The 23,796-nt window shown below is 46.6% G+C and overlaps 9 protein-coding genes across 9 annotated transcripts; 2 read left to right on the top strand and 7 right to left on the bottom strand.

Annotated features, from left to right (window-relative positions):
- Positions 1 to 44: 44 nt before the first annotated feature.
- EDB93DRAFT_1187662 (uncharacterized protein) lies at positions 45 to 1,080 on the bottom strand (the record flags this gene model as incomplete). The annotated part of the gene is made up of 4 exons (XM_041450847.1): positions 853 to 1,080; positions 475 to 792; positions 266 to 416; positions 45 to 214 (listed from the first exon to the last, which is right to left on the bottom strand). Coding segments are annotated over exons 1-4 (822 nt in total), but the record flags the coding sequence as incomplete, so codon positions are not given.
- Positions 1,081 to 3,206: 2,126 nt separating this feature from the next.
- EDB93DRAFT_1272795 (phospholipase C/P1 nuclease domain-containing protein) lies at positions 3,207 to 4,524 on the top strand (the record flags this gene model as incomplete). The annotated part of the gene is made up of 4 exons (XM_041454356.1): positions 3,207 to 3,285; positions 3,333 to 3,457; positions 3,489 to 3,795; positions 3,848 to 4,524. 4 exons carry the CDS (start codon positions 3,207 to 3,209, stop codon positions 4,522 to 4,524), a joined length of 1,188 nt encoding a protein of 395 aa, XP_041300860.1.
- A 1,338-nt stretch (positions 4,525 to 5,862) lies between these two features.
- EDB93DRAFT_1187646 (uncharacterized protein) lies at positions 5,863 to 7,184 on the bottom strand. The gene is given in 6 exon segments (XM_041450846.1): positions 5,863 to 6,148; positions 6,205 to 6,242; positions 6,254 to 6,312; positions 6,365 to 6,553; positions 6,620 to 6,823; positions 6,882 to 7,184. 6 exon segments carry the CDS (start codon positions 6,903 to 6,905, stop codon positions 5,994 to 5,996), a joined length of 669 nt encoding a protein of 222 aa, XP_041300859.1. The 5' UTR covers positions 6,906 to 7,184; the 3' UTR covers positions 5,863 to 5,993.
- A 125-nt stretch (positions 7,185 to 7,309) lies between these two features.
- Positions 7,310 to 7,859, bottom strand: EDB93DRAFT_1109508 (uncharacterized protein; the record flags this gene model as incomplete). The annotated part of the gene is made up of 3 exons (XM_041447981.1): positions 7,310 to 7,382; positions 7,464 to 7,571; positions 7,615 to 7,859. 3 exons carry the CDS (start codon positions 7,857 to 7,859, stop codon positions 7,310 to 7,312), a joined length of 426 nt encoding a protein of 141 aa, XP_041300858.1.
- Positions 7,860 to 13,854: 5,995 nt separating this feature from the next.
- Positions 13,855 to 15,236, bottom strand: EDB93DRAFT_246182 (uncharacterized protein). The gene is made up of 5 exons (XM_041455836.1): positions 14,980 to 15,236; positions 14,699 to 14,926; positions 14,486 to 14,646; positions 14,245 to 14,433; positions 13,855 to 14,192 (listed from the first exon to the last, which is right to left on the bottom strand). The coding sequence occupies exons 2-5, from the start codon at positions 14,924 to 14,926 to the stop codon at positions 14,135 to 14,137; spliced, it is 636 nt and encodes a 211-aa protein (XP_041300857.1). The 5' UTR covers positions 14,980 to 15,236; the 3' UTR covers positions 13,855 to 14,134.
- On the bottom strand, positions 14,788 to 16,123 carry EDB93DRAFT_246243 (uncharacterized protein). Its single transcript, XM_041455837.1, has 6 exons — positions 16,091 to 16,123; positions 15,975 to 16,035; positions 15,702 to 15,913; positions 15,350 to 15,620; positions 14,980 to 15,240; positions 14,788 to 14,926 (listed from the first exon to the last, which is right to left on the bottom strand). Exons 2-5 carry the CDS (start codon positions 15,984 to 15,986, stop codon positions 15,031 to 15,033), a joined length of 705 nt encoding a protein of 234 aa, XP_041300856.1. The 5' UTR covers positions 15,987 to 16,035; positions 16,091 to 16,123; the 3' UTR covers positions 14,788 to 14,926; positions 14,980 to 15,030.
- A 3,149-nt stretch (positions 16,124 to 19,272) lies between these two features.
- EDB93DRAFT_1096847 (uncharacterized protein) lies at positions 19,273 to 20,118 on the bottom strand (the record flags this gene model as incomplete). Its single annotated transcript, XM_041446825.1, has 6 exons — positions 19,273 to 19,423; positions 19,475 to 19,540; positions 19,589 to 19,666; positions 19,722 to 19,912; positions 19,968 to 20,005; positions 20,055 to 20,118. The coding sequence occupies 6 exons, from the start codon at positions 20,116 to 20,118 to the stop codon at positions 19,273 to 19,275; spliced, it is 588 nt and encodes a 195-aa protein (XP_041300855.1).
- Positions 20,119 to 21,171: 1,053 nt separating this feature from the next.
- EDB93DRAFT_246103 (uncharacterized protein) lies at positions 21,172 to 22,334 on the bottom strand. The gene has a single exon (XM_041455835.1). The coding sequence runs from the start codon at positions 22,052 to 22,054 to the stop codon at positions 21,416 to 21,418; it is 639 nt and encodes a 212-aa protein (XP_041300854.1). The 5' UTR covers positions 22,055 to 22,334; the 3' UTR covers positions 21,172 to 21,415.
- Positions 22,335 to 22,427: 93 nt separating this feature from the next.
- Positions 22,428 to 23,779, top strand: EDB93DRAFT_1187603 (pali-domain-containing protein). The gene is made up of 6 exons (XM_041450845.1): positions 22,428 to 22,733; positions 22,789 to 22,799; positions 22,847 to 22,893; positions 22,944 to 23,036; positions 23,092 to 23,286; positions 23,336 to 23,779. The coding sequence occupies exons 1-6, from the start codon at positions 22,566 to 22,568 to the stop codon at positions 23,491 to 23,493; spliced, it is 672 nt and encodes a 223-aa protein (XP_041300853.1). The 5' UTR covers positions 22,428 to 22,565; the 3' UTR covers positions 23,494 to 23,779.
- The last annotated feature ends 17 nt before the right edge of the window (positions 23,780 to 23,796 follow it).

The following is a 23,796-nucleotide window of genomic DNA, read 5'->3' as shown; positions in this document are numbered from 1 at the left end:
CCGGTATATGGTCTCAGATGTTAACACCAGGTTGTAGCTCCCACTGATTTTGGAGGTCGAATGTCCCATGAGCCAGAGAAAAAACGTAAATCGACACCATAGGTCACCAGGGATTGATGGAACGCGTCTTTAAGACTTTCCGAGATGTTCAATTCCAAAGGAGAGTCTGCCCGCTCCTCTGATTTGCGGTATGTCTCTGCTGCCTCTGACAGATCTGTATCATGAGTGAGACGTGAAGAAAGAAAATAAACCAAATGTTACGAACACCAGGTCAGAATAATATTGGGAATAGTCACCAATTCCAACACGGAGGCGTTATAGTCCTGGAGGTGTATATGTGTCTGATTCTGAGAAGGTGGGGAGGAGAATATTCGATGAAGGATGTATAGCGATGGAATCGAGGTGCCACATCCGATCTGTGAAGCGATGAATGAGTTTCATGCTACGATAAAAGCAAAGAGAATGGATGCTCACCTCCAGCACGCGCTTGCCGCTAAAATCAAACTGTGACTTTATGCCGTCTAGATAGCTGACAAGATCAAGACTGCATTCCCAAGTCTTCAAGCCGCCCTCATAGACGAGAGGCACGAGGTCAGAGGGTGTATCTAAAAAGTGCAGCGCCGACCGTGCGTTGACGGACGGTTGCTCCAATGCATCCGGGTCATCAACATTTTGAGAGATCAATTGAAACCTCGCATCGAACAGATCACGGCGTGGAAGGGAAAGTTCACCTCCGTTGGCAAGTGGGATCGTGACTGGAGAGTAAGATATTTTGGACGGTAGGCTGTTTAACTAATCCTTGCGCGCCCAGATCAGTTTTACAAAACGAAGATGAGCAGCGTCTATACGTACTGCGTCTGCGAGAAAAAGCTCCGTGAATACATCAGGAACGACTGCCGCCTCCACGGAAGCGTGCCCCTGGTTCTGTGTTGTGTGATTTACAGCTGTACTGTAATGTTCAGTATCGTCCTCCACGTCGAAGTTGAACTTGAACATTTTTAATTGTGATGAGCAAGTGATGAGATCAAATGACATAATAATCCCCGACTTCCAGTTCGGTGAACCGATCTGGCTTCGGGATGGACCGCCATCGAAGCTCAACGGTGCGACTGAAACTCGATCGCACACCATTTACTTTCCCACGGCTACAAAATCAAGGACTCATGCTTTCTCTGATATTGGCATGTGACATGCGAATCGAAATGTCGTAGTCAATCTCAGTGAGCTGCATGCATTGGCAGGTAAGACAACGGCAATTACCATGTACAGTGTCCGACGGTGGTTACTCCTGACTCGTCCGTTGCAACGCAGACACCCCCGACAGCCTATCGCTGTTTTACGGAGTACAGCCGCTGAGGGCGTTTGCCTAAGTTGCTGTCAGGCGGAGGTGGATCTCTAATTCGACTACCCCGGGGGCTACACTTAAGTAACGTTTCGTGATGCGATGCGATGCTTTTACGATGTGATGCACAGACCATGATGATGTTGTGAAGATGATACCATATTACAGGATATATAAATCATATGTCTAAACAATATTCTACTCTATCTCAACCGTTCTGGCCATGTCCAGTTTCACTGGGGGTGAGCGGCGATATGGATAATACAGTCCTTCCGGAAAGTCTTGACTCACGTGTTCGAAATGGTTCAAAAATAGTAGAAATGTTGAAAATTCAAATAAATCGAAAATTCAGCAAACTTGCACCACTCTCCTTCAAAGTCGAGCAGAAAAGCATAAGTGTCACTCTTTGAACGTTAGATTATGTCTAATACAGTAACTGAATGCTCCGACGAGGAGGATGCCTCTCATTCACAACACTCTGATGATGAATCTGTTGATGGTATCCATATGGAATCTGGCAACATTTTAGACGAAGAACATGGTAATCTTGGTGGTATGGAAGACTCCTCGGGCGAGTATGGTGATGAAACCTATGGGGACGATGACTCGGAGTTAGAGCTTGCTCCTGAGCTACAAGCGATCAAAGGTTACCGTGACTACCTCCTTGTTACTCGACGGGAATAAACTGACACCTAGGCAGATGCAATTTATGCCAAGCAGCCTGCACTGAAGATTCGGATCCCTGGTAGTAAGCTATGAAGCGGAAATATGATTCCGACTGTGCCGCAGATACCTTCGCACATCTACCACTTGTTAAACTCTGATAATCTTACACAAACTTGTAGATATTCATACCTGTATATTGTTACCCCGTAAATGCAGCTATTAGCTACTCCCCTGCGTAATATTGTCCGCGCTACAGATAGCCACTATGCATATACCAGCCTCGAGCATTTTCGGCATTTACGGCCCTGAAGCAAGCTTCACGAAGGTCCTGCTCAGGGAATTGGCTGTGTTGGAGATCTCTCCAATGCCGTGAAGCCACTTCTTCACTGTAGCGGAAGTGTGAGCGACAGAATAAAATGAAATGTAGTCGAACGTACAGCAACTGAAGCTCTCCTCGATCAGATTGAAATCTGGAGAGTATGGCGGCACAAATATAAGTAAACAACCTATGAAGGTGTAAGGTCCCTGAGGTTTTCGTGGAGAGCTGACGTCGATATAGGCTGATCGTGGTATATGGCGAGCCATTCACTGATCTCGTCAAGTAGCAGTGACGGGGTTTCAGCTAGCAGCTCGTGGATCTCGTCTGTCATAACTTGATCCAGCAAGCGAGGGCGACCCATGATTGGTGTAGGAGGGTTAACATGACCATGTTCATCATAATTTACCTTCCACCGCTCTATGCTTCTGGGCGATACTCCGAGAGCAACAGCAATGTGCTCAATGTCCCATCCTTCCTCCAAAAGCAGGTACAGGGCTCGTTCTTTCCGATCGCGACTGATACTCTGGTAGACCATGACGAGTCTGAGTGACAAACGTGTGAGATATGATATCTTTGAAGCCGTTCAGAGGCATACAAAACTCGAAAGTGATTTAATTGAATTTTCAACATTTTCACTATTTTTGAACCGTTTCGAACACGTGAGTCAAGACTTTCCGGAAGGACTGTAATATGTTCGAGTTGCTATGGCATGTGGCTGTGTACAAGCTATTATTGTATTTCCCTTATCCTCAGACCTCTTGTCTGCCACTACGCTTGTCACCTTATCTGTGCAAGCCCATTTGGTTCCCCTCCGACTGCACGTTCCGCTGGATATAAGAAGATTCGCTTTCAGTATCGGCTTGTTTTTACACCACCACGATGCGCTTTTCGCGGGTATCGCTCATTCTTGCCGCAGGGTCCACTATCATACCATACGTCAGTGCATGGGGAGCGGTAGGTGAGTATGGTGGAGCGTCGCCTCTGAAGAGTCTAATCTTTCTATAGGTCATGAAGTCGTCGCGACAGTCGCTCAGATGCATCTGCATCCTTCAGTCATGCCCATTCTGTGTGACATCTTGAACTACAAAGGGGACTGCCATCTCGCTCCGGTTGCTGCCTGGGCGGACAAGGTCCGTGGTTTGCCACAGTATAGGTGGACAGGCCCCCTTCACTATTGGCGCAACGGATGACTATCCTAGCGAGACTTGCCTTTTTCCGGGAGAGAAAGGCTGGGAGGGTAGAAGGAATATCAACGTGCTTAGCGGCATAAGGAATACCACAAGTACTCTGGAGAGTTACATGGGCCTGCGCAAAGCTGGCTTGACCACTGCGAGCGATGAAGATGCAGCACAAGTCGCACTCAAGTTTCTCATTCACTTCGTCGGGGATATGCATATGCCATTGCACCTCACAGGACGTGATCGAGGAGGGAACGGAATTAAAGTCTCATTTGACAGTCGTGTAACAAGTCAGTCGTTCCCGCTCTTATCTTTCCTCGCTCTTATCATCATCTTCCATAGACCTTCACTCTCTCTGGGATGGCCTCCTCATAGCCAAAAGAATCCGCACAATACCATCCAATTATACCCGCCATCTGCCACTTCCCGAAGTTGAGACTCACCTTCGGGGTACTATTTACGACCCCTATATTCGCCGTATCGTATGGGAAGGCATTATGGGCAAGTACGAGAACGAGCTCGACTCATGGCTTACGTGTCCCGCCGAACCCTCCGTCCAACTCCTCCAAACTCACTGGGAGCAATGGTTATCTTGGACTTTTGGGCGTCGCACAGGGTCTTGGATTGTGGGGTCGCATCTTACAGATGGAGGTTTGAACACCGATGATGAAACCTTGTGTCCATACCATTGGGCAACTCCCATTCACGCTCTGAACTGCCAGATCGTGTTCCCGAAGGCCTTAGATGAACCACCATACAACCGTGTTTCCTTCTCTGAGGGTACTCACGATCATGCCTGCAACTCATCCAATCAAACTCTTGAAGTCCACTGGCTCACCAGGCCGAGGAAGAATCCATACCTCGAGCTCGACACGCCCGAGTATTCCGGGGCAATCGAGGATGCATGGATTGTTGAGAAGCTGATGTCTCAGGGTGGTATTAGGCTTGCAGCTATTCTCAATTGGCTCTTCGCAGATATGGGGGACTCGACTATCTCAAATAGAGCTTATATCTTGTAATTCTACGTTTGACTTGTACTACATACCATAGAACGTGCCTCGCAGTGCCCGGTCATATGCAAAACATAACATATTTTATTGACAAACAAACATGGTCGTGTCAAGTACATATAGTGATCTAGAATCGCAGTCGACCTAAAGCATAACAGTAAGCAAGGTGTTCAACAGGACCTCGACATGAATCAGAAAAGCCGATGTTTTCTTGTCTCCCGCAAGGCAACGCCCGCTGGACCAACGCACATGAATCAAAACGAGGCATAAACGTATCTCTTGCAAACAAGAGTGATCAAACGAACGTGCAACTACGGGAGACTCAAAGAATGGATGAACTTGGTTTCGTCTTGCAAATATGAATGCACAAAATCATAGTGGATACTCACTCTACCATAATGAGCACATCGAGGAAGAACCGGTGTATTCAACTGTAACAGTAGCGTTAGCATGTTGTGCTCTCCGTAAATCAAGAGAAAAGCGGATCAGGATTGAGAATTTTTGGTAAAAGGTTGTCCACAAGAGATTGTGTCTCTTTCGGAAGCAGAACTGATTGTATCATCACAAAAAAAGTGCACTAAAGCTCCAACATCGAGAAATTTTGCTGCTCACCTTAATCCAGTTGATCCATACGACTGGAGACGACGACAGAGCGAGAGCGGAACATGAACATGGAATAAGAAAATCGCGAGAGAAACTGTAGGTGTTTTTGAATCTCCGCCAGACTCCGCTTCAGGATCAAGCTCGGCAAGGAAGCCTATTTTTTTCATACTTTCACCATTGCGCACACGGCGATACACATGTATACTGGCGAAGGTAAGCCTCACGACTTATGCTCTCGAATGACGATACTTTCCATCCTCGAGTCGGCGACGGTCTCCAATGAGCCATCACTCGTAACATGCATCACCAACTGATTCTCATCTTCATGCTTCATGCTCATCTGCATCACTTGCTTACTTTTCCTTTTCTCTTTTGACAGATCGTCCTGTGATGGTTGTATAATAATGGAGCACTGGTGAGTATTTTGCTATATCCCCTTCCCCTTCACTCCCCAAGATGCTCTATAACATACAAGCATATGTCCGATTTTCATGATGGACAATTTGTTCTTCCTGAGGGAACGTATCTCGTTGTTGAATCTTATCTGATGTTTCATCCTCTAGATACAGCCTTCGTCGTGCTTTCTGTATTGTTACTTGTCAAAAATTGTATAACATCGATTAGGTTTCATGATGTGAATTGAAATGTTCTTAATTCCCTCTTGCGAAAGCATCCTCCAATCGAGACTTTATATGAGCGTTGACATTGACACGATTCGACATGGTGTGTGATTCTGCGAAATACTTGAAAATTTGGTTTGCATAATTGAAAACTACAGACTGCATACATATACTCGAAGCACATTTGTGTCATATCAGGGACGTCGTATACAGCATAACTAGTACAAACTGTGGGTGAAAGGAGGTAAGTGGGAACTACTGGCGATGTCCAGCGTGATTGAGGCTTGTCGCATACTTCCACATAGTTTCCATCAATATTGCGCCCACATTGACAACGTATGTGATCATCCAGAGCGCAGCGACGGCGCGGCAGATCATGCTATGAGAAGAAAAACCTGCTATCAACATCGCTAGGAGTGAAATGCATGAGGGACCACGAAAAGAACGAAATGAGGGAACAACTCACCGAATATGAAACAATTCAGGGACGAGAGAACGAAGAATGAACGAAGAATATAGGCGTGACTATCGACAACAGGTAGGACAAGACAAAGTAGCCGCCCGGCCTGAGTTGCTGATTATATCAAGTCAGCCAATATAATCAGCATGGCGAGAATGAGACTTACTTCTCGAGTCCAGTGGCGATCGGTGTGCAGCCAACGTATCATACTCGAGCCAGACGTCAACATAGCGAGCACGGCGAACATAAGGGATATAAAGAGGAGACAGTAGGAAACGGGCGACGTATAGTCGAAGTATAACACGGGGGAGGCCGTACTGACGAAGACACCGCTTATGGCGAGGAGGACGCTTGCCTTAAGTTATGAGAGCATGTCAGCGTCGGCTCTGGTTCGCGACGGGCGCAGAGTTGGATAGCTTACCGTGGTGATGGTGCTGGCCAGGATGGAGCACAACCTGGTCCTAACGGTTTCGAAGGCTTGCTCTGATTGGAGCGACTTCCAATGATCATCAAGATTTGGGCGTCCCAGTGCCAAAAAACACAACACCCTCATTACGAGGGACGTAGGACAAAGGGCTTCTGGAAGGGGGAGTTCTTCTGCAGATGTTCTGCCATCAGCCGCAATCTGGAAGGGTCGGCGTCATTCGGTCATAAGTCAAGGATTCCTAACTTTGAAAGCACACCTGAATGGAACAGGATGAGGACATGGTGTGAGAGTACAGAAGGACTAATGCTCATACTGACAACAAGGAGGTGCAATATTTATACTAAAGGGACGGATACCGATTGCTGTGATTGAAGTGTATGGTTGGCCAAGTTGAAGAGTGTTAAAAGTAGGCGGCCAATGAAAACACGGGACGATCGGAAGTGTCACCTACAACGTCGTATATTACTAACGGGACTTTCGAAAATTCCGCGAAAACGTATCACGTGCGTTTGACGGCAAAATGAAACTTCGAAACCCTGAATTGAAATCGCTGGGAATTGTCCCACTCGTTTTTACCCAATTTGGTGATGGTTGGCCAATGAAGTTGAACCAGTGTTGAAAGTGATCGGAGAACAGCTATATTTATATACGGGACGATCGGAAGTGTCACTACAGTGGGCAGAACTACTTGAGAATAGTAGTGCCGGCAGAACCGGCAGAACCGGCAGAACAACCAGTTCTGCCGGTTGGCATAACTCTAGCGGGTGAAACGTGAATTATGAACCTTGTTACATGATATTGGTTTGGAATTTTTGTTGCACATTCATCGTGAACCTACCGAAGCAGTTTTATATTTGCAAGTTTGGCTTGCTCGTCACTAAGTGGGTAGTCTACATATCCATCCAATGTCGAAATCTTCTTCCGCTTCTTGATCACACCACCAGAACTAGACGAAGCAGCTGGTGAGATAACTTGACCACCATCGTCACCTGTCTTGTTCATAATAATGTCCGGGCTTTTTGGCGAAGCTCAGGAGCAGCATCCTTGCAGTGGCGGATGATATGGTTAGGCAGACTATTGTCGCGACCTTGGATTTTGGCGCCAGGGAATTGTCGAGATTACCACAGTGCTTGCATTTCCAGAAGTAACGGCCAGAACTGTTTGCAACTTTGTCGAGACGCTCAAAGTTGTCGTTGATTAGGGATGGCACTGGGCGGCCACCAGCATGGACCATATTTTGGGACGAAGGATCAGCCAAGAGGCATATGTGACTCGTTTCACTTTTTTTAAGGTACACATATTGTACAGATTATTATGGACTAGTGCTCTACCAACCCTGAGTTCCGCCAAGTTCTGCCAGCACTTTTTCACGGAGTTCTGCCATCTGCCAGGCACAACCAGTTCTGCCAAACCGGTTGGCAGAACTCGTCAGTTCTGCCCACAACACTAAGTGTCACCTACAACGTCGTATATTACTAACGGGACTTTCGAAAATTCCGCGAAAACGTATCACGTGCGTTTGAAAGCAAAACGAAACTTCGAAACCCTGAGAGCTTGTTCGGTAATCCACATTAGAGCAACTTTACTTCAACGCACAATTTTGATGTGGCGCAGGTGCGTCTGAGTTGTGAGCGGAGACTGAAAAGGATCAGTGCTGATCATCACAGGTATTACGAGTCGGTACAACATACCAGCCATGGATCCACAGGGACTCCTATCAGTAAATCAGCCACTATTCCCTAATCCCATTACCCCCCATGGGGGGCATCTCACTGCAGCTCATCTTCTTCAGCAAACTCAACCGGATACGGTGCACATCGCAAGAGCAGAAGTCCGCAAGCGCACTTTCCGTTACATTGCTCTCCTGATAAACATATTGCTTGCCGCTACTACACATCTACTCATACAACAGACCCCTGAGGATCCTGAGCCCTACCACACTTGTCATTGACCAGTCAAGAATGGGTGATGGAATTAATTGTTGGCCACCCTGAACGCATACGCTGTGAGCTTGGGGTGCATGCTGAGGTCTTTGAGAGTTTGGTCAACGATCTTCGAAGCCTTGGCCATGCAGATTCACGCCACGTATCATTAGAGGAGCAGCTGGCAATATTCCTATATGCGTGTGTGACCGGATTATCTTTAAGACATCTCGCGGAACGATTCCAGCGGTCAAATGATACAGTCTCTCGGTTTGTAGTTTGCAAAACCTTGCTTGAACTTAGTACTAACCCCAAGTCACTCATATAACAGCTATTTCCGCAAGATGCTCTTTATTTTTTCGTCCCATCCATTCTACACAACACATGTCCGCCTTCCCACTGACAGCACACCTGTCTCAAGTGAAATTCGCGACAACCCAAAACGCTGGCCTTACTTCAAAGATGCCATCGGAGCGATTGACGGCAGTCATATCCATGCATACCCTCCTTCACACAGCCGCCACCTCTATTACAATCGCAAAGGCTTCATCTCTCAAAATTGCCTTTTTGTGTGCGATTTTGACCTCAATTTTACATTCACACTGACCGGCTGGGAGGGATCAGCAACCGATGCTCGACTCTGGGATGTAGCTTGCAATGATGGCCTGAATATCCCGCCTGGAAAATATCTTCTTGCTGATTCAGGGTTCCCCTCATGTAAAGAGCTCTTAGTCCCCTATCGTGGCATTCACTATCACCTTGCTGAATGGGGCCGTGCTAGCACTAGGTAAACCTTCAGTTGTTTTTTTTTGCTCATCTGACATTATTTTTTAGACCTGTTAACAAAGAAGAGTTGTTCAACCTCCGTCATGCATCGGCTCGCAACGTCATTGAACGAATTTTTGGTGTTGTGAAACGTTGTTTTCGCATCCTTCTCATATCCCCTGAATATAGCATTGACATTCAGGCGCGGATTCCTACAGCGCTATGCGCTCTTCACAATTACATCCGCGCTCATGACCCAGACGAAGGTCCTTTGCCGCACATACCCGTTGTCAATGACAACCATCACGACACCTTCCCAGCACCTCCAGGACATGCCGACACTGATAACTCAGGTGCAGTGCCCATTCATACCAACACAAACAACCTTCGTGATCAGATTGCAACGCAAATGTGGGAGGATTATCAAAACTACTTGTATGAACGAGACTTGATGGATGTAGATCAGTTCTTGGAAAGTGATGAGGAGGCGGCTTCAGATGATGAACAGTATGCAGAGCTTGAAAATGATGCTGACAATGATGATGCTATTTGATACAGTAGTAGTACAACATTCTGCTACTACTACAAAAATGGAATATTGTGCTTGACTTGTTGAATGATAGACCGCAAAAAACCAATGCGAAGCTCCGGCGTGGTACTCAAATACACAGTGCATATTCTCGCATTCAGCAAGAACGCGTTCAAGAGGACAATCTTCTCATCATGCGACAAGTCCTCTTCTGCTTGCATGCTGTCCAGTGCACATCTTGTTTCATCCGCCACCCGAGAATCTTCAGTGACGGTCGATGTTGTAAGACCATCGGTCAGGCGATTAATGGAACCTTGCAGGTTCATCCATGCGGCGGCGCTGGCAGCATCTTTGCCCTTTCTGCCACCATTCCCACTGCTACGCTGACTCGTACCCGTTAACTTGAGCTTCTTGCTGTCGGATTCTGATGGTACCAGCTGCGAGACCGACTCAGACATGATGGATGCAGAAGGGGCAACTGACATCATATCGTCGAGCTGGCGCTTTCCCAGGCTAGAGGTAGAAGAAGGAGGTGGCATGAGGGAGGGGATACTAGTACTGACATCATGAGTGATGTTGCTGGTGCTGGTGCTGGGACCTGGTACTGGTGCAGCATCATCAGTGATGTTACTGACACTGGGACCTGGCACTGGGACTTGAGTGCCGGTTGCAGCTGATGACGTGGGGTTGTATGAAGCAGATCCATGTGCAATGCTGTTAGTCGGTAGGATTTGGTCCATCTTGTTGTAGAACCTCCAACCAGTGTTCTTGAACGACTTCATGGACTTCCCAGAGCTGCTCTGTGGCAAGATAAATTCAGCTGAAATTAATACATAAATGTGATTACATACGTGAATAAATTCATTCCACACAGATTCAGCTGCCTCCCCCTGAATGCTAGCACCATGTTCACTATCCCAATGACACCCAGATCGGTTGCGATATTTCTCAATAGCATTGTAAGTAGATTTTAACTAAAATATTTGCATCAGCGATGGCTGGACTCAGAGTGGCACAAGAGACAACATACCCCTGCCCATTTAACCCTGCAATGTGATGCTGTCTTTACTGGGCCACTTTTCTTCAACCCTGCGATCTTGAGGGCAGCTTCATTGTAGGTCGGTTCTTTGAAGTTGGTTCCAGCCAACTTTGATCGTTGTGTGATAAGATAGTCGAGGAGGGCATCAACCTCAGCATCCTCCCAGTGAGCCTTCTCCTTTGGTAAAGACATTTGTATCAGCTGGAGTTGGCTACAGATTATGAAAGTAGCGACTGCTACAAAGATCTGCTTTCTGCGCTGATCATATGCGCGATGGCTGATAACAGATTTCGTGGCCATGGTCGGAAGGGAAAGACATTCGATCTCCGACACCGGCGTTCGTCGTGCCGCCTGTTCAATGCTGTGCATTGTCAAACTTTGCGCCCAACTTTCATTCAAACTCAGGTTACCGAACAAGCTCCTAGTAGTAGGGTATAGCCGGCACGGGTATATTACCTACGGTTCGCCCGGCGCTTGCCGAGTCAGGTTCAACGCAAACTTGATGCAAACATCATGCATCAGGCCTCAGGCTCCATCATCCACTTCCATGTAACATGTGTGTCGCTCTTCCAGTTGTTGGATGACCCTTATACGTTGGGGGTGATTTGACCTCGAATGAGTGTTGATTTGCTATTGGTTGGGGTGGATGTAATCCCATTGTCTCAGATGTGACTCTGCAGAACCATGTACTGACCGCAATTGGATCGTCATTCCGCCTGACGCCACCATTACTGTAAGAACAAGCCCTACAATTCGTGATATACCTGACCCCAAGGTCCGTTCATCCACATCACCTCACTGACGTACTCACTCCGTCCTCGTAGGTCAGAATTTTCGACCTTGGGCGGAAGCTTCCGTCTGTGGACGAGTTCCCTTTCTGCTGCTGTCTCGTTTTTGATATGTTTGAGCAACTGGGTTTTGAGGCGCCTGAAGCAGCTCGCATCTGCGCCAACAGTCCGTGGCCAAGATTTCTGGCAAGGACTTGAAATGGGTGTCCGAGTACCATTTCAAGTCATCCCAAGATGTTGAGTTGCGCGGGTGCTGATATGTTTGCGACTCAGGTGTGAATTCGTGCTATATGTTTAACGTTTTCTATCCAGGCTTCATGTTGGTATGTGCGGTGCTTGGTGGAAGCTTTATGACACTGTCGCACGGGTAAACATTGGGCAGATCGATCATCCTCTCCATCTGCTGCAAGGAACTGAACGCTGCGGTCATCCGGGAAGCTCTCCGCCATGCACGGTACAAGTTCCCAAGCTTGCAAAAGATCATTGTGTCGAAGAAGTGGGGCAAATGTGGGGCATGATGACTACTTGAAGCTGCAGGAGATAAGATTTTTGAAGTGGGTATCATTTCATGTTGTTACCTGGGGTATCTTGAATTGACGCATATGATGTTCAGGGATGGAGCTTTTTTGCAGCTTATTCGAGCCAGGGCCCGTTGGAGAAGAATTTGCGTGCACAACTCAAAGCTTAGATATTATGTGGCGATATGATTCATCGACACCGAGGACATGGAGCGATTAACTGACGAAGTCCTTGACTTTCAGACAGACAATGTGACGCATGCCCTTTTATTCACTACATCATCCAATGTGGGTGATGGTTAGGGGAACGAGGGCAAAGATTAACAGCCTGCATGCGAGGATTTAGTTATGTGACACAAACTGGCAGCCGTTTGTTGTTGTACTGCATCGTAGGAACAGACCCAGCTGTATCGTTGTAACATGAAATGAGTAGGTAAAAAGCAGATGATCAGCTGGCTGTATAATGTTAGGTTAAAGTGAAGTACCACAAGTACCTTCAAGTATTGCAAGAAATGTGGCTCAGGCTCGCGCGGAAGGACCGGGAGAACTTCGGCTGTTTTAATTAATATTGCACCTGTCCAAAGTTCAAACCTGTATAAATCTTACATCCGGGCCCACTGTAGACAGCGGTGACTCGATATCCTGCAAGTCGCCTCTGTCCTGTTAACATCAGCGCTCCACGGTATGATGGATGCCACATGCATGCTGTAGTTCCCTCACTTCTTGATGACAATACAGCAGGACTTTACAGGTACTGCCGCGGTGTTCCATGACCTCCAGCTCACATCTTACTCTCAAGTGTTAGTTTGGATCCATCCTTCATCCATCCTTACTAATGGACCGTCGCCGATGTGTGTCACCTTCGAGTCTCAAAGCTCATTGAAATCGGACTCTGCGTCCGAGACTTTTCTTCAGCGTCATCGCATAAAACTTCCCCAACCCCTCCAGTAGAGAATTCCGCACCCAGCGTTGAGCCCCCGAAAGACACAAAGCGTACGCGCAAGTCACCAGGCAAAAATAATAACAACAAGACGAAGAGTTCAAAACGTCCGCGACCGTAAGTCGTTATGTTGTGTAACATATGCATGGACTTAATTTCGCATTTTCAGGCAAAAAAAGGACGAGTAAGTATATGCAGCACTAATAATCTAAATGCTTGACAATGTGCATATTGTTTAGTGAGGAGCCTAGCCATGCAGCCTGAGAACACACCCAGGACCTGCGAGAGACACACCTCAACGGAATGCAACAAGTTGTCATTAGCGGTATGTAATAACAATCTCCGTTTAGCATACATTGACGATTTCCAAGCCATTCGCGCAGCTGATATCACTCTTGGTCTCCGACGGATCCCCGCTGGCTTCCATGTGGTAGTAAAGACTGACGATACTGAGCGGCAAACAAGCAACAAGCCTGTACGCGTAGACCAGGCTGTCATCGAATGGCACGAGTACATTCATCTGTCCGTTGTTTCTAAGCCCGTCTGTCTTGCAAGCATTGAGATAGACTCGAGGCCGTGCGAGCCATCTTCAAAAGTTCAGGTCAGTGTAAGAATAGGGTATATAAGAATTCATGACGAGTAATTTGGAACGCGCGAACTCGAAACACCGACATCAAATCGTAAACTGAAGCGTCCGAAAAAGCTGTACGGATGGACGGTGGCGGCCTCTTGTACAATTGTGCCTGCCTGTGATGTTAAAATTTGGCCAGAGAATTGACAAGCCATCGCAGCGACTTAGATAGCACTATGAGGATGGACACGAATATCATCTGTTTTAAACATGGATCTTGAGACGTGTAAACCCTTGGGATACGGTACAACTAAGTTTGGATCACGCGGGAGAGGAATGGAAGGAGCTGTATATCAGCCATGTACAATGCACGACGTAGATGGAGGAAAAAGAAGTAAAAGACAACAGCCCGCGTAAGCGCTAGTGGCCACATGCATTCAATCAGTGAGAATGCTGCGGATGATCACAACTAGTAATGCGAAAGTTACAAGAGCCCTAGCGAGAATGTGAACGAGGAAGCCATGGGTGACATATCAATGACACATACTCATTAACCCACGCAAAGCCTTGTAGCGCGTTAAGTTGAACAAGATATACGACGCCCTGGGTACTAGGAAAATACGAGGTGAGCAGTGAGTTGAAAGAAGATGTTACCAACTTGTGAATCAGTTCTCCACTGAGAGCTGTAGTTATACTTGTAGCGCCCGCGGTCCAGAAAATCCATGTTAAAAATAGACTACGAGCTTATCAGCAAGTCCGTCCGTCCGTGTCAAAAGAAGTCTACGTACACACTCCCTGGAGGACAAGAGGAGAAACACATGGAGACACTGGATAATATGATTGTCCATCCTGAAGTGAACAAGAGAAAACAAGTGCGGTCTCGTTCAGCTAGACTGAAGTAGTTGTGGTAAGCAACAAAACGCGACGTGAGCCAGGCCGAGATTGAAAGCTACCACAAGGGGTCATTATTTCGCTGTTGTTGAAATAGAACGTGCACGTACCTCGATGATACTGCAGAAGATAATCAACGAAAAGACAACTGAAATCCAGGGTGTCAGCCGATGGCCGTGCAAGGGAAAGAGACTCAGATGTCCCATTCGGATGTGGGTACCAAAATTTAATCTGCGAGGTAAGGAGTTTTGCTGAGGGGGGAGGGGATTAGTATTAATCACGAGGTATCGAGGTCGGGGATTGTCAAGGCTTTGCAACTGAGATCGCAATTGCGACATCTATGTGGATGCAACGTAAGTCCAACATAAACGCCACTGAGCCAAATAATCACCTCTCTGCGGAGAAATCATTTAAACAATATTCATCACTTATGAGTAGCAGCTCACAGGACACGTTCAGTCTCCATTGCCTCGATCCTAGCAAGTAGACCGTCTTCCATAGCACGAGATGTTCTGGAGCCACGGTCCGTGGTTAGTGTGCTATTGCGAAGTTGGTCTCGAAGACGACGACATTCTGCTTTTTCATACTCGCTCTCACGTTGAAGAGCTTTGTATCGCTGGAGGGAATCTAAGGCCGCTCGAAGTGGTATATGCTAAAAAAAGCCACACATGAGAAATTTGATAAAAACTATGTAAGTTATTGATAGCAAGCATCGATATACATTGCGTTTGTGATGCGTTTGTAGAGTAAACAGGACTCACAGAATTGGGGTCATCCGGTTGAGACTGTAACCATTCCTGCACTTCGGAGACTACTTCAACGACATCGACTTCGGGTACACCTTCGCCTGAGACTACAGACATCCGATGAAGAAGGAAATCAGCACGATCGTTGACGACACCCTGTTCGGCATTGTCTTGTTCAGCATTGATTTGTTCGGATGGATTTCCGACGTGGAGTTTCTTGGCACGGTCTAAATCGAAAAATTCGCGACAGAGGGGACATATGCTTGTGGTTAAGGAATGAAGACACCTGAGATTGAAGAGGATATGAAATAAGGGACAGATATTATTGCTGGGCGTAAGCTGGCCGGGAGCAGAAATTTAGACGCACCTGAGACAGAAGATGTGACCACATTCGATTGCATGTGGAGAAGTACCAAGATCTGAGGAGGTCGAATATGGATCAAGGCAGACGTCACAACGACTTGAAGGATGGGCGACAAGTGGCATACCTGGTTCGTAAGAAAATCGACCGTCAACAGAACTCCTTGAGATTATAGACAGAGCGGGAGCAAAATTCACACTCAGCAGTGATTGTACGTACTAGTACATGTGGTTGGCGCAAGTGGGCGGATCGCTAAGGCACCAGTGCCGTATTACTTACGTTCCTGTTCATTTGCCACTGAGGCAAAACCTGACAAGACCTAGCAGTAAATTGGCTGACTCTGTGAGCAGAATTTCAATGGCCAAAGTTCAAAAGGTACTGCGAGATGACCGTACATGGCTTTAACAAAACAAAGAGTTGATCTGCACATAGTAGTTACCTTGCTCCGCAAGGTCATGTTCACATGTTGGTAAATATGTGCTAACGTAAGCAAATAGTCCGTGTTGCTGTACGTTGGTCATGTTGACTATTGAAAACATATGTTGGAGGATTTGAGTCCGTGTATGAGTGAATGCTACTAAATCGAATCAATTTCAAAATTCTTCGATGAGTCCTACTGAACATGATCTCGCTCGAATGGTAAATAGACTTCGTTACATAAATCATATCCATATCCATAGGCATCATATACGAGTAGATAAACTAGCGTCAAACTTTTCTTCACAAAACAAACTTTGGTGTCCATAAAATCACTAATCTCCACTCCGCTCATCCCAATTAGATCCAGTCTCCGAAACAATGTCCATCGGGTCATGCGCGTCAACGATACGGCGGTAACGGCCACCTGCGCGTACATCCAGGGGACGGCCTTGGGCCAATGCCTCGTTGATGTAGAATTGGAGTGTGTTCTTGGGACACCCGAGCTGCGGCTCGTCCATATCAAAATGCATGGGATGCATATGTTCTGGGCAGTGTTCGCCGCAAACAGGCGACAAGGGATGATCATTGATCATTCTACGGAGTACAGTCGGGTCCTGCTCCTGCAAAATCTCATCGTATTTGGAGTGAAGCCCGTCGGACTGGGGATGGGCTGGTGCCAGAGTTTGGACGGCGACGTGGGACACAACTTCACTAATGTTTACGTTCTGCCAGTCTGACAATGAAAGTATGGTCGTTAGGGATCTGCAGTACATCTACTGAAGCTTGATTAACATACCTCTGCTTTATGGGCACTTGGGGCCTGAAGCTCTTTGAGTTTAAAGAAAGCGTTCTGAAACCACGTCGAGGGACGCGCTCAGTTGGTTCAGGGGAATAGGAAGACTTGTCCAGCAAGTCTGTGCATGAGTCGACGTTTGCGTCAGTCGGCCCATGGTAGCGTGTATGTTGTGAGTATGTCATTGATTTGGAGTGCTTCAGCGACGCCGTCCGGTCATCGTTGGACCTGAGGTGTATTAATTAGTATGATGACGACGAGTAGAGCACGAGAACGGTAGACTCACTTTTGGAAAATGTTCCTGAACGAATTCATAGTAGATATAGAGAAGATGCAACGTTGCAAATACTGTAAGGTGGTGGTGTGTCTGGTGGTAAAGGTTATCTGCATGTCAGAATTTAAATGCTGGGGCTACTGTGGACGTACCATAACATCCACAATCACATCCACAACCACAAAGTAATTGCCCATATCCGGAGGCAATACAAGTGTAAATGCTCTTGCGAATACTCCGATTGCTCACCTAGGATCAAATCGATGCCACCAATGTCGCTGCATTTGCATCACAAAGGTATAATATACAATTACCAACCAATTATAGAGTACAGCTGATACATGCGGGCCCAATGAATGCATCACGCGTCTTCCTCGTTAACCTCTTGACCTCATAGCTTGAACACGCGATAAAAATGACCTGCGATGACCATCAGCACGATGAATTTGAAGCATGTAATACAAAGATGGGGCATGGTATGTACAGAGACGCTGAACAAAACAGCTAGCATCCTCCTTCGACCGTCTCACTTAATAAGACTACTCAGCGTACCTTTAAAGTCCAGATCTGACCGACCGTATTTTATTAGTCCAAGCTGCCCAACACCAATAAAGACGCTTCGCATCTCAAGCAATCTAAAGGTGGTATAAAAAGTCAAGCAGGTATTGCTATCAATTCTATCAGAATTACGCACATGGTGACTATGAGAGCCTCTGGTCGATCATCGACAATGAGCGCGATGGCAATTTTTCATTACGGGATAAAATCGTAGGATATACATGTTTCCGCCTGTAGCAACGCGCGTATGCAGTTACTTGAAGGTGGATGGAAATCTATTTGAATGGCATTATGTTAGCAATACACTGTGGGGCTAGTTCGGAAAATATTTCACCATGAAGTATGTTTGGCTTTGTTAGGGACGAAAGCTCGAGCATCCTCATTAGGGATTGCCATGCTACTTGGGAGAAAATAGACACGATTCTCAAATTCAGTATGTAGTTAACAGAGTGATATCGATGAGTATGATTAGTGGCTTACAGATATTGGATGCAAAGTACCAGCGATGCTAAAATCAAGGGTTGAGACTCTATTTGTATAGTTACTATGTTTCTTCACTAGATCGTAAAATGTGTATAATAAGATCTAGGAGCCTGCGTGAGCTTAGGCCGAACACTCGCGAGGCTCGATATGACACACCTATGTTGCTATCAACCTCGAGCACAGATGCTCCTCTAATAGTAATAGAACATGTGCTATTGTCAACAAACAACAAAATAACCCGACAGAATTGACGTGACAATAAATCGATATACTACATAGCGGCAGATGTAATTGTCACGTGGTCTGCAATAGAAGACTAGAACGATAGCTAAAAAGAAGTCTGATTAATGTAAGGTTACAGTCGAATCTTCTGTGATACTTCCTAGGGATTCGCATCCTTCACGGTGGGCCATCCCAAGTAATGAATCCATTTCCTCCTTTCCTGCTCAGCGCCCAATCGTACCAGGTGAAACCGATGGAGGACTGGATCATTCAATAACATATGCCAGTGGCACTCATCAACAACACACTGGCCCTGTGTAGCTCAGTTGATCATCAAGGCCAAAGAACCAATCGAAAACGTTGGGACTGCGATTTGTGCCAGAGACCTCACGGTCGTTGAATCGGAGAACTGCACGACCAGTTAGCTAGAAGGCAGTTGTGATAGGTGGGCGATGTGACAAATTGTTATGAGGTTGATGATTCCGGTCAAAGGGACTTGACAGAAAATGCAAAGGAACTTACTTCATATAAACTCAAAGGTCGAGTCAGGACAGTTTACTTGTGAACCAAGGTCTAATTTTCATCCAGCCATTCCATTTACATGGTCTCGCACTGGGAAAACAGTCACTGCGAAGTAAATGCAACGTGCAAAGACATGTAACAGTAGTAGCTGGATTTGAGGCAAAGAGAAAATGATAAGAAGCGAACTGGGACAGAAAGAAAGGCAAAGTAGAATGAATGAAACAGAAATGGTACAGGGATGAGGGGCATGGCGAATCTCGAATAGAACGACAAAACCAGAAACGTCTCGCTCACTTATATGCGTACTAATAGTAGTGCGGCGGCGGTTGACTCTCTGGCAGGCTCCGAATCGGCACCTTGCTCAATCGTACTATGATATTGTCACGATTGTCACGATGGCCTGAACCGAGAATGCCACAGATGAGCACAGCTACTAATGCAAAAGTCACAAGAGCCCTAGCCAGAATATAAACAAGGAAGCCATGGACGTATATCAACGACACATACTCAGTAACCCAAGAAAAGCCTTGTAGTGCGTTAAGTTGATCAAGATAAAGGATATGGCCCTGGGTACTAAAAAGATAGGAGGTGAGCGGTAAGTAGTAAGAAGATGTTACCAACTTTCTATTCAGCTCTTCACCGAGAAGTATAGTTATACTTGTAGCGCCCGCAGTCCAGAAAACAAATGTTAAAAACAGGCTATGACAAGTTTATCAGCAAGTCCGACCATCTGTGTCGAAGAGATTCTACGTACAAGAAGATATGAGATGCCACGCTACCCAAAACACTGCCCGGAAGACAAAAGAAGAAAAGCATGTAGAGACTGGAGAATACGATCGTCCATGCTGAAGTGAACAATAGAAACCGAGTGCGGTCTCGTTCAGCTATACTGAAGTAGTTGTCGTACGCAGTAAAACACGAGGTGAGCCACGCAGAGATTGAAAGCTACCATAGGAGGTCACTATGTCACTGTCGATGAGATAATGATACGTGCACATACCACGATGATACTGCAGAAGATGATCAACGAAAAGACAACTGAAATCCAGGGTGTCAGCCGATGACGATGCGGAGGGCGGAGACTCACTAGGATGTCCCATTCGCATGTGGGTATCAAAATTGGTTGTGCGAGGTAAGTAATCTGATGTCATGAGGCGGGATGGGATTTGTGCTATTGATGGAGTATCGAGGTTGGGGATTGCCAGGGTTTGATGACTTTTATTATCGTCATAAACCTTAGATACTAGAGAACCGGTGCAAAATTCAAAGCCAGCATCATGAGTTTGATGTAAGTAATTACTTACTATAGTACGTTCGAACGAAGAGTCCATCTGTATACAGTAGTGTTAACTCAGCCCATTTAACCAACCCACCAATAGCAAAACCTACAAGTATCAGTCCAGTGCCCTTCGAAGTTTTTGCAACCTTCTTGATCATTTCGCGAATACACCCTAAATGCACAAACAGCCTGAGCTAGATATCTGGCCTCGTGTGATGAGGCTGTTCCTTAATCATATCTTGCTTCTCTTCGGATGGTCAGAAACTCTGAATCTTTCGAAGGCGCAGATGATAATTTGAATTCGCGACATGCCGTTTTGCACCGACATTCTGCCTCTGCAAGTGTCGAACCCCGTCAGAATCAGAACGGTTGGCCTGCTGAGCGCAGGGATCGACTGCAAAAGGCAAAACGGCGAGGAAAATCACGTCAACTTAGACTTCAAAATCACAGACATATACACGCAAATACATGTAAACAAAGCTCCAATGAACATAATCCATTGAAGATGACGAGAGGCATGCTACAACTGCTGATTAAGGTAGGAAGCGACCCAGATCAGGGTCTCGTGCTGTGCCACGGAAGTCACCAGGCTCAAAGGGTGCTCGGACTCATTTTACCCGTGTCTGTGGTTTCTACAACTGACCCAGGTAGAATGAACTCGAGCGATTTTTCGGAGCGGTGAACGAGAGAACATTCTACCCGTGTCAGTGGTTTCTACAACTGACCCGGGCAGAATGAGCTCAAGCAATTTCCCAAGTAAAAGTTGAAAAACGATCAATGTGGCTAAGACTAGGAGCGGTGAGCGAGAGAAAAATTAAGTTCTAAACGACTGCAGCGTTAGATCATACTGTTTCGTCGAAAATTGAACATCATGATAACATATGGATGCAAACAAGCACCGGGGGAAATGAAGAAACATACGAGTCATGACTGAGCACCTACGCATGAAATTTGATGGCGCCCACGCCTAGTTTCTTATGGTGTAAAATCTTGCGCAAAGCCCTCTTTGCCCTGGATTGGCCGATGTTGCTGCGTTTAGAAGATCCGCGGCGAACGACCCCTTTGCCCTTCACATCTGATAAGGACTTCTTGCCATGAGCGATGGATCGGTACCTGTGCGATTTTTGCCTTATCGGTGGGGAATCCCGATCAGGTTCTAGCAAACATAATCAGTATCTTGTTAGTGGAATCGGGACTAGTGGACAACCTTGGGCTTTGAAGATGATCCCAGACGAGGAATGAACCAGGTGGAAAGGTGAGGTGAGGCCGTCGAGCTGGTCACAGTATTCTTTAAAGCCATCTCCGCTTCCCACATAATCCCCGACAGCTTCGTTGGCAGACGGACACAACAAAGCTTCGTCGTCGTCTTCGAAAACGATTTCATGATCGTCGCCGTAGATTGAAAGATCGACGAGACTCAGCGAGGAGAAGTCAGCTGGAGTCTGTAGAGAGTCCTGGTTGGCACATCCGGGACCATGAACGTCGTATAAGCCACGAAGGCGAGGTGACGGGGAATGACTGCTACATGTGAAAGTGGGAGTGGCGTGGATCTGTTGCTGTATGATGATGGACTCCGATAAAGCATCTCGAAGCCTCCGATTCGGAGTGGATGCCTCCAGAAAGTGCAGCTTCTGTCTTTTAGCTTCCACACGATGTTGTATCTCGTCACGAAGTCGCTCGAGAGTCTGTATATCTTCGAAAAGGATGCACGCAGTTGTGAGTGCGTTGAAATGGTTCGGAGAGGTATGTGTGCTTGTCTCCCTCAGGCTGTGCGGCTGACCATTGCTGGCTAGAATCGGAGAGACCATGATTGTGTTGCTAGGCGAATCGAATGATAAGGCCTGCGAATGTTTGTTGGTTATGAACGCAGCCTGATATCAGTGCACTGTACATCGATGCAGATGGTCAGTCTGAACTGAAATAAAATCAGTAGTTTGAAACGTAGATGGTAAAAAAACAAGTGAGAGGGAAGAATGGATGATATCGATAACTACCAACCTATTTATCCGATTCCGAGTCATGGTGAGAACAGACGCGGTCATGTCCCCCCCATCACCGCTGCTTATTGTGTGTCAGCACAATGCGGTCTTCGAATCGGCCGATGATCGATGATCTGGAGAAAACGTCCGCGGGTCATCATGACGTTATAAAAAATGTGGCACCGTGGCAGTGCTGCATGGCGCGCTCACCTGACGGGGCCGTCTTGGATTGGCATAAAAGTTAACCTTAGCGTTCGCTTCTACCTCCACACAACGCCACTTAATTTTCCTCTCTGACGCTCGCTCATTCGTAGCACACCAACCAATCAAACTGGCGAAGATGTCGAGAACATACTGTATCCCAGCCGTTTTCTTCCTCTTCTCTGCCTGGTTCCTCCTTTTCATCGTCTCAATTTCTCTCCCGAGTTTTCAGGCGATGGACATTACTCGTGTGCACTCTAGTGGGCAGGTCGTAAGTAATAGTAACGAATCATTCACGCAACTTAGAGTGAGTAGCAGTTTAGTTGAGTTGAGAGCCCGAGCTCATGCTTCCTCACACCTAGCTCGGTATTTGGTAAATATATACCGCTATACGGGATATCACATCTAAAATATCTTCAGGGGTTACTGTGTTGACCTGTCTTCGGGCCGCACATGTTTCAACACTGGTGAACCTATTTACTCGTATTGCTACAATCCTATACTTATCGAATGACAGGTCACGGATACTCGGTCACTGTCACGAATTCACAGAATGCCCAAGTTACTATAGGTCCTTCATGGACACGCGGTCTCGCTACTCTTCCCGTTGGTCAGTCGTACTCTATACACAAAACGGTTGCAATCTGATTTCGCCTCTCCCTTAGCTGCCTGTGTTGCATTTGTTGCACTTCTTCTATCAATTTCCCAGCACATCACGGTCACCCTGGTGGCTTCTCTAGTATCGTTCCTCGCGGCTCTAATTACCCTTATCGCATTTGCCATCAATATCGCTCTCTTTGCCTATGTCAAGAATGAATTGGGTATGCTTAATATCAGCGAGACGACCATCACTGGGCCTGGTTGGTTTCCCTTTTTCTGAGCTCACTACTAGTCTCAACACTATGACAGGTTTTTGGCTCACATTTGTATCACTGATTCTGCTTCTCTTGGCTGGATGCACTGTGTGCTTTGGCCGTCGTCGTGACAGAATGGCAGGTGCCACTAATAACTCATACCAGTTGAACGGCGTCAAGGGTGGGTTCCTCTCACGCTTCCGCCGCAACTAGGAATCACGGCTTTCACGGATGGATGGAAAGATTGATGAACTTACTATATACCGACTGGACATCGCATATACTGAATTTTTGCATGCAACATTTGTTGCAGAGGTTCTCCTAGTAGTGATTTTGGACAATGTGTTCAACGCATTGATTTGTCTTGTACTATACCATGTTGCTTTTATGAAATTGACATCTATATTTGGAATCCCCTAGTACCTGTATCTACTGACGACAAGAACCTGTTTGTCGCTGCTATATACCACCTTGAACCCAAGTTGGAGCTACTCTCTTTTGGAGCTGGACGTCTGA

This window comes from Suillus bovinus (genome assembly GCF_016758785.1).
Source record: "Suillus bovinus strain UH-Sbo-P2 chromosome Unknown EDB93scaffold_170, whole genome shotgun sequence".
Lineage (NCBI taxonomy): Eukaryota > Fungi > Basidiomycota > Agaricomycetes > Boletales > Suillaceae > Suillus > Suillus bovinus.
This window is presented reverse-complemented; position numbering and strand designations above follow the sequence as displayed.

What these genes read in the sequence shown, in the direction of transcription:
- EDB93DRAFT_1187646 (XM_041450846.1), bottom strand. Translation starts at nt 6,905, where the DNA reads ATGTCCTCATCCTGTTCCATTCAG. An exon ending in TGGCCAGCACCATCACCACG is followed by an intron (nt 6,554 to 6,619) that starts GTAAGCTATCCA and finishes TCATAACTTAAG; the next exon opens with GCAAGCGTCCTCCTCGCCAT. An exon ending in ATCGCCACTGGACTCGAGAA is followed by an intron (nt 6,313 to 6,364) that starts GTAAGTCTCATT and finishes TGATATAATCAG; the next exon opens with CAACTCAGGCCGGGCGGCTA.
- EDB93DRAFT_246182 (XM_041455836.1), bottom strand. Translation starts at nt 14,926, where the DNA reads ATGTCGCAATTGCGATCTCAGTTGCAAAGCCTTGACAATCCCCGACCT. An exon ending in TCTTCTGCAGTATCATCGAG is followed by an intron (nt 14,647 to 14,698) that starts GTACGTGCACGT and finishes CCCTTGTGGTAG; the next exon opens with CTTTCAATCTCGGCCTGGCT. An exon ending in GGCTTTGCGTGGGTTAATGA is followed by an intron (nt 14,193 to 14,244) that starts GTATGTGTCATT and finishes CATTCTCGCTAG; the next exon opens with GGCTCTTGTAACTTTCGCAT.
- EDB93DRAFT_246243 (XM_041455837.1), bottom strand. An exon ending in GGTCACATCTTCTGTCTCAG is followed by an intron (nt 15,621 to 15,701) that starts GTGCGTCTAAAT and finishes CTTCAATCTCAG; the next exon opens with GTGTCTTCATTCCTTAACCA. An exon ending in AACCGGATGACCCCAATTCT is followed by an intron (nt 15,241 to 15,349) that starts GTGAGTCCTGTT and finishes GGCTTTTTTTAG; the next exon opens with CATATACCACTTCGAGCGGC.
- EDB93DRAFT_246103 (XM_041455835.1), bottom strand. Translation starts at nt 22,054, where the DNA reads ATGGTCTCTCCGATTCTAGCCAGCAATGGTCAGCCGCACAGCCTGAGG.
- EDB93DRAFT_1187603 (XM_041450845.1), top strand. Translation starts at nt 22,566, where the DNA reads ATGTCGAGAACATACTGTATCCCAGCCGTTTTCTTCCTCTTCTCTGCC. An exon ending in TCTCGCTACTCTTCCCGTTG is followed by an intron (nt 23,037 to 23,091) that starts GTCAGTCGTACT and finishes CCTCTCCCTTAG; the next exon opens with CTGCCTGTGTTGCATTTGTT. An exon ending in GACGACCATCACTGGGCCTG is followed by an intron (nt 23,287 to 23,335) that starts GTTGGTTTCCCT and finishes ACACTATGACAG; the next exon opens with GTTTTTGGCTCACATTTGTA.